The sequence below is a fragment of the Pan troglodytes genome, chromosome 4 (assembly GCF_028858775.2).
Source record: "Pan troglodytes isolate AG18354 chromosome 4, NHGRI_mPanTro3-v2.0_pri, whole genome shotgun sequence".
Taxonomy (NCBI): domain Eukaryota; kingdom Metazoa; phylum Chordata; class Mammalia; order Primates; family Hominidae; genus Pan; species Pan troglodytes.
The window spans coordinates 128,928,157-128,936,327 of record NC_072402.2 but is presented as its reverse complement, the minus strand read 5'-3'; the positions used below and the strand labels follow the sequence as shown (position 1 = coordinate 128,936,327).

Sequence of the window (8,171 nt, the reverse complement as noted above, 5' to 3'; positions counted from 1 at the left end):
AATTGCAGTGCCTGGTAGCCATCTAAGCCGAGGTGGTCAATAGGCTGTAATGTATATCACAGACCAGTCTGGAATTAAGGGAAGAGGTAGGTCAAGAGACAAATACTTGAGAGTCACTACTCTATAGATGGTAAAGCCTTCAGATGGAATGAAAGCTGACCATGTTATTTATTATCCAAACCAGCACACATTTTTTTATTTTGACAATTTCAAACACATAAAAGTTGCAAGAATAATACATAGAATTTGCATATGCCTTTCAGTCAGATTCTCCAAATGTTAACATTTTATTGTAATTGCTTTATCCTTTTCTATTTCTCTACTTACCTATAGACAGACACTTTTTCTCTGAACTATTTGAAAGTAAGTTGCAGACATGATACCCATAGCCTTAAATACTTCAGTGGGTTTTTCCTACAAAGACATTCCCTTGTATCAGTAGTTCTTAAAGTATGCTTCCCGGGCCAGCAGCAACTGTATCACCTGGAAAGTTAGAAACCTAACTTGTAGGGCCCCACCCCAGATCAACTGATTTTGACAATTTTTCTGTGGTTATGAAAGGAAATTAACATGACTTCAAAACTATTATCTAATTTATAGGCATTATTTAGATTTTACGAATTGTCCCAGTAATGTCTTTGATAGCAAAAGTACCAAATGGACACTTTTGAGATTAAAGGCAACCACATTCAATAATTTTGCCAAGACAAGAGTAGTAATGTAATCATAAAAGGCAGCTGAGCTCACATCTGTAATCCCAGCACTTTGGGAGGCTGAGGCGGGTGGAACACCTGAGGTCAGAAGTTTGAGAACAGCCTGGCCAGCATGGGGAAACCCTGTCTCTACTAAAAATACAAAAATTAGCCAGGTGTGGTGGTGCGTGCCTGTAGTCCTAGCTACTTGGGAGGCTGAGGCATGAGAATCGCTTGAACTCGGGAGGCAGAGGTTGCAATGAGCCGAGATTGTGCCACTGCAGTCCAGCCTGGGCGACAGAGCAAGAATCTATCTAAAAAAAAAAAAGGCATTGAGGAGGTATACTTTTTCTTAATACGTACACTTAGAGGTCTAGTATGATAACTGTAATTGTCTATAGGATTTTATAAATGGATGTCCTTAGTGACCTTGACAAGAGGGAAATGGACTCAAAAATGAAAGATAAGAAAGCAGACATGGTATGTAGAAAACTTCTTTATAAAACGAGCAAAGATACGGAGGGGGATGTGGGATTAAGGAAGGTTTTTTTTTTTAAAGTGGGTCATTTTATTAATACATTATGTTGATTGCTGCTGGGAAAAATTCTTTGCAGAGCAGTCTAGGGAGGTTTACAAACTACTGATGCCTGGAGCTCATCTCCAAAGATTCTTATTTAATGGATCTGGGGTGCAGCCAGGTTCACGGGGATTTTTAAAAGCTCCCCAAGTGATCTTAATGTGTAGTCAAGATTGAGAACCACTGGTAGAGAGAGAAAAAAACTCTGTTGAAGAGAAGACTTAAAATCTGCTGCAGCAGCAAGACCTTAAATAATCTAAGTGCTAAGTTGCAGCCAGCACCACTTAAATGATCAAATCTTGTCAGTTACAGTATCCAACTTTCCCTACAAGCATCCATAGGCAGACGAAGGGTTTATACCAGTAACTGCATTCCCCAGGAGACAAGAAAGGAGGATAGAAAAACGACTTAGGAATCTCCTTGGAGCTCAAGACCAGGAACTTCCCCAAGCCGGAGGTCCCTACGGCGCTCTGGCGCGCTGACCGCACTCGCAGCCCAGGTCGCCAGTGCGCACGCGCAAGATTAGGTGGGGCGCTAGAGCCGGGGCACCTGCGCAGGCTTGGCTGCGCCCTCTCGCGCCGCACGTTCTGCGGGTTCCTCCCTTCTTCCGAGCCTCTCCTCTGGCCGCCGCGCGGGAGAGAGGCCGAGATGGCAGATGAGATTGCCAAGGCTCAGGTCGCTCGGCCTGGTGGCGACACGATCTTCGGGAAGATCATCCGCAAGGAAATACCAGCCAAAATCATTTTTGAGGATGACCGGGTAGGTACTGGGCACCACCTCTCGCCTGCTGAGGGGGGTATCGTCCGCGGATCCTCGGGTTTCTCGCGGAGGGAGAGGAGGGGTCGCGAGTGTAGCGGCGACGGGAGGGGACCTGGCCGCCCTGGTCCAGCGGGCCCCCAGCCAGCGGACAGGGCCCCCAGCCAGCGGACAGGGCCCGGGCACTCCGAGGCGGCCTGCCGGCGAGTGCCGGCGCTCCGGTTACTCGTTATCTGCCCCGGGCGCGGGCCAGGCCGCCGGGCGCCCTGAGTGCCGCACCGCGGGGCCTGGGCGCATGTCGGGGCGCACTGGGGCCCCCGCGTGGAAGCCCGCCGGCTCCCCGGCTGCCTCGGACCTTGCCTGTATCAGGAATCTCGAAATCTCGCCAGCGCTCTGCCTGACAGAGAGAAACCCGATCGCGCCCTGACTCAGGCCCAATCTCCGCGATCTCCCGCGCACAGCCGGCCTGCCAGGGCCGGGCGTTCTTGGGCGCTGCTCAGCAAGGCATTGTGCTCGAGGGCCCCAGGGAGGCTGGGAGGTGCGCGGGCCGTCTGGGCCTGCCCGCTTCCTCCGCGGGGTGCGGCTTGCCACCCTCACCCCTACCCCTATCCCTATCTCTACCCCAAGGCCTACCCTGGGCTAGCGAGGCGATCTCCTGAGATAAGAAGTGGGCCCGCGTCTGGGATTTGCTTTCCGTTGACCTCTCCCGCTGAACATTTTGGACTTACAAACAGCTGAATGATTCTTTTTGTATTCAACAGGAAGTAATTTTATGCCAAGAGACTAAGACTAGTTTTTGTTGACTTTTTGTAGGTGAAATCCCAGTTGATGTGACTTTGAGATATCTTGTGTAAATTATTTAGTGGCCAGTTGTATTTTTGGGATTGGATCTCAGATAAAGCTGGGCAGATTGGCTGATTTAGATAGAACAAATTTTGTAAACAGTTTTGTTAAATTTAGGAAATATAAAATCTAAGAAAAACATTTATTCTACTAATGTCGTTTAGTTAGATTCAAAACGTTATCAAAAATTTAATTAGGTTCCTCTAGGTGAATTAAAAAAAATACTTTGTCTCTACTCAGGGGAAATTCTTTGGTTTTAGAAAAAATATTTCTTTTTAAAGTTTGCAGTTGCCTTTGAGAAATGGTTCTTGAAAAATTTACATTTGAACCACCGAAGTCCAACTGTAGAACAGCAGGAAGCATTCTAAATGAATCAGCATTTTGTAGGGAGTACCCAGTAGAATTACTTCTGAGACAAATAAGTGTGGATGGGTTTTATTAAAACAGCTTTCACTTCAGCAGTGAGCAAGAGATTCGAAAATATTCATGTCATATGTGTATTTACAGACACTGTTTTAAATAATTAGTCTAAATGCTAAAGAATATCATATATATACTCTTCAGCTTTACACAAAAGGATAGGTATATTTCTTAAATAGTTGAGTAAAGTGAGAATACATATTAATCAAATATCAGACAAATATGTAGTTACAAAACTGATTGCTATCATAAAAAAAAACCAGGAAATTGCACAACTAGGACTCTGACCTGGGAGTAATGGGACGGGGAGGGCAATCAGAGGTTTTTTTCTGTTTTTTCTTTTTTCTCCCAGAAATCATGTATGTGCTGGGAATGGAATGGCGGAATGACTAGCAGTTTAAATTAGACGGAAGTTGGGGTTTGGAGGGGGAGAGGATCATTGAAAAAGCTCTGAGGGCAGAGAGCTCAGAAGGCCAGTTCCATGTGAAGACCTGCAGGAGATCTGGAGAGGCAGACAAGGATTAGCATGGCCAATTTTTATGCGTTCATTGGCTCCCAGTTTAAATGTCACTGCCTCAGAGTTGTTATCCTTAAACACTTAATCTAAATCAGGCTTTTCCTGTAATGATCATTCATATTTTTCCTTTGTAACATGTATGATCTTTGGTGATTATACTTTTAAAGTTGGTCTTCCCATAAGACTTCTGTGGAGTCCGGATGCAGTAGCTCACGCCTGTAATCCCAGCACTTTGGGAGGCCGAGGCAGGTGGATCACCTGAGGTTAGGAGTTCGAGACCAGCCTGGACAACATGGTGAAACCCCGTCTCTACAAAAACACAAAAATTAGCTGGGCATGATGGCACGTGCCTGTAATCCCAGCTACTTGGGAGGCTGAGGCAAGAGAATCACTTGAACCCAGGAGGCGGAGGTTGCAGTGAGCTGAGATCGTGCCATTGCACTACAGCCTGGGTGACAGAGTGAGATTCCATCTCAAAAAAAAAAAAAAAGACTTCCATGGAAAGGACCATGGCACCATTCGTAATGTGTACACTTCTGTTTTCTTAGCATCTAGTGCCCTCCATGTAGTTACTGCTCAGTAAATACTTGTTGAAATAAGTTTTATCCTACCAATATACTAAAAGTTTGATTTATTTATTTCTTTCTCTTTTCCCTAGTGCCTTGCTTTCCATGACATTTCCCCTCAAGCACCAACACATTTTCTGGTGATACCCAAGAAACATATATCCCAGATTTCTGTGGCAGAAGATGATGATGAAAGTGTAAGTACATTTCTAACATGATTTATTTTCTTGCTTTTTAAATTGTGAGATTAATTTTGTCCTTAAAAGTGCTGTCACATTTTCATCTTCCTAAGGTCATTACTAAGGAAAAACCAGAAAAACCATTAGGACTTCAATTGCCCAGCTGTTTTCCAAATTTACTGCATCATTTTGTATCCCACCAGCAATGAATGAGTGTTCCAGCTTCTCCGTATCCTTATCAACACTTGCTATTACCTTTTTTTTTTTTTTTGAGACAGAGTCTTGCTCTGTCGCCCAGGCTGCAGTGCAGTGGCACTCGGCTCACTGCAAGCTCCACCTCCCTGGTTCACACCATTCTCCTGCCTCAGCCTCCCGAGTAGCTGGGACTACAGGCGCCCGCCACCATGGCTGGCTAATTTTTTGTATTTTTAGTAGAGACGGCTTTCACTGTGTTAGTCAGGATGGTCTTGATCTCCTGACCTCGTGATCCGCCCTCCTCGGCCTCCCAAAGTGCTGGGATTACAGGCGTGAGCCACCGTTCCTGGCCTATTATATTCTTAAAGTAAGCTAGAGAAAAGGTTATTAAGAAAATCATAGGGAAGAGAAAATATATTTACTATTCATTAAGTCGAGTGAATCATAAAGGTCTTCATCCCTGTCATCTTCATGTTGAGTAGGCTGAGGAAATCGAGGGGTTGGTCTAGCTGTCGCTGTCTCAGGGGTGGCAGAGGCAGAAGAAAATTTGCATATGAGTAGACCTGCACGGCTCAAACCCATGTTGTGCAAGGGTCAGTTGTATTTACTTGGGGATACCTTTTTAAAGTGAGACATTATTTCTGAAACTTAGAAACTTCAGGGCATTAATTTTTAATTCAATATATTTGTACAAATCACAGAGTTCAAAGATTAGAGCGAGTACTTAATGGTAAAATACTGTCTTATATGCAATAACATTAAACCCTCAGAATACATTTTTTTCTTTTTTTTTTTTTTTGAGACGGAGTTTCGTTCTTGTTGCCCAGGCTGGAGTGCAATGGCACGATCTCGGCTCACTGCAACCTCTGCCTCCCGGGTACAAGCGATTCCCCTGCCCTCCTGAGTAGCTGGGGAATCCAAACGATTCCCCTTCCTCCTGAGTAGCCGGGATTACAGGCATGCCGTCACGCCTGGCTTATTTGTATTTTTAGTAGAGATGGGGTTTCTCCATGTTGGTCAGGTTAGTCTCGAACTCCCAACCTCAGGTGATCCGCCTGCCTCAGCCTTCCAAAGTGCTGGGATTACAGATGTCAGCCACCACGCCCAGCCCCAGAATACAAATTTTTAACATTTAGTATAATTAGACAGTCATGGCATTTTAAGGTCAGAGCTTCTTACTCAAATGCAGCTCTTTTCTGTAAGGACAATAAAATGTTAATTTTTACTCAGTTAACATTCTAAATTAGTGTTTTAAGGTCATCTCTTTTACTTAGAAGACAGTTGTTTGCCAGGAAACGTTTACTGAACCAGCTTTAAAACCGTGCTAATTCATAATTAAATGTTGTGACCAATATAGGTATCTGCTGTACAAAATTTTATATAGATGCTCATCAACTTAAGATGGGGTTACATGCTGATAAACCCATCATAAGTTGAAAATATTGTATGTCTGTTGAAAATGCGTGTAATACAGCTAACTTACTGAACATTATAGCCTAGCCTAGTCTAACTTAAGCTTGCTCGGAACACTTAACATTAACCTACAGTTGGGCAAAATCATCTAATACAGAGCCTATTCTGTAACAGAGTGTTGAATATCTCATGTAAGAGTATTTTACTGCATATCACCAGTCTGGAAAAGGATCAGAATTCGAAGTATGGTTTCTCCTGAATGCATATCGCTTCCACACCATTGTAAAGTTGAAAAATCATAATTTCCCCAACTTACAATTTTTGTCCATTGTCCATCTGTACAGTGGACCTTACTGCATGAGTAAGGTAAGCAGAGTCCACTGTCCTGGGGCTTACTAAGGTAATGGGAATAGAAATGTAAGACTCTCTCCCTTCCCTCTTTTCTTGCCAAAGGAATTAAAGGAGTTCCCTTTCCTGAGAGCTTTTTAGAATGTTGAAGTTAACCCTCCCAACTTTTTTCTCTCATAATGGGAAAGCATAAGCAGTGAAATGGGAGTTAACGTTCTTTTCTCTTGCCAACCTTCTCCCCTTTAACTTTTATTAGGGAAGAAAGCTGGCAACATACAAATAGACTCCATGTGTAAATAGAGACAAATTGACTGTAGATAGAACCAAAAAACAAACAGGATGACACAGAGCGAGACTAGGTATTTGCCACAGGATCCTGCAAGTCCCCAGACAATGCAATAGATCTGGTAGTGTTCAAAGGAAAATCCATAATGGTCATAAGGAAGTCATAAAGAAAGCAAGATGTCTTGCTTTATTAAGAAAACTTAAACACCACTTGGAATATAATTAAAATTTTTTTTTGGTTGGGCATAGTGCCTTGTGCCTGTAATCCCAGCACTTTGGAAATTAAGGTGGGCAGATTGCCTGAGCGCAGGAGTTCGAGACCAGCCTGGGCAACATTGGAGAAGCCCCATCTCAACAAAAAAATACAAAAATTAGCCGGGTGTGGTGGCATGTGCCTGTAGTCCCAGCTCCTTGGGTGGGTGAGGCAGGAGGATCACTTCAACCTGGGAGGTCGAGGCTGCAGTGAGCTGAGATCGTGCCACTGCACTCCAGCCTGAGTGACAGAGCAAGACCCCATCTCTTAAAAAAAAAAAAGTTTAATTGAACAGCAGATTTTATTTCTAATTTGTTTCTTGAAATTAGTAATGATAAATACCTAATCTTAGTGAGTCTCCAGTTGTAGATTATGCTCTGTTGGGATTAAGAGTTTCCAAATATTTGCTCAAAGGGGTGTGTTTCAATGAGAGTTTTAAGATTTGATATTTCAGCTTGACAGTTTGTTATTTAATGGCAAGAAGTAGTAAATTGCCTGTGCCTAAGAAACTTTTTTTCCTTTTCCAGCTTCTTGGACACTTAATGATTGTTGGCAAGAAATGTGCTGCTGATCTGGGCCTGAATAAGGGTTATCGAATGGTGGTGAATGAAGGTTCAGATGGTGGACAGTCTGTCTATCACGTTCATCTCCATGTTCTTGGAGGTCGGCAAATGCATTGGCCTCCTGGTTAAGCACGTTTTGGGGATAATTTTCTCTTCTTTAGACAATGATTAAGTTAGGCAATTTCCAGTATGTTAAGTAACACACTTATTTTTGCCTGTGTATGGAGAGATTCAAGAAATAATTTTAAAACCGCATACATAATAAAAGACATTGTTGCATGGCTTATAGTCTCTCTGAGTGTTGCATTTGATTTGTTATTTTAAAAATATATTTGTTGGAATATGTGAAGGTGGGTTTATAATTTTGGATGTTTCTTGCTTTTTCTTCCCAAGGAGGACTCAACATATGAACATTGCATTGTTTTAATGGTGTTACTAGTCTTTGAAGACAAATAATGAGAGTTTATACATTTAGCTTTAACTTCGAAATATCTTTCCAGGCTAAAATAGGTCCAACTTAGATTTTTAAGCTAATTCTCACATTTTCTAAGAACATAGAAAATT

At 42.9% G+C, this 8,171-nt stretch overlaps 1 protein-coding gene across 1 annotated transcript; it reads left to right on the top strand.

Annotated features, from left to right (window-relative positions):
- Nucleotides 1-1,760: 1,760 nt before the first annotated feature.
- Nucleotides 1,761-7,891, top strand: HINT1 (histidine triad nucleotide binding protein 1). Its single transcript, XM_003310800.5, has 3 exons — nucleotides 1,761-2,028; nucleotides 4,464-4,568; nucleotides 7,572-7,891. Exons 1-3 carry the CDS (start codon nucleotides 1,918-1,920, stop codon nucleotides 7,734-7,736), a joined length of 381 nt encoding a protein of 126 aa, XP_003310848.1. The 5' UTR covers nucleotides 1,761-1,917; the 3' UTR covers nucleotides 7,737-7,891.
- The last annotated feature ends 280 nt before the right edge of the window (nucleotides 7,892-8,171 follow it).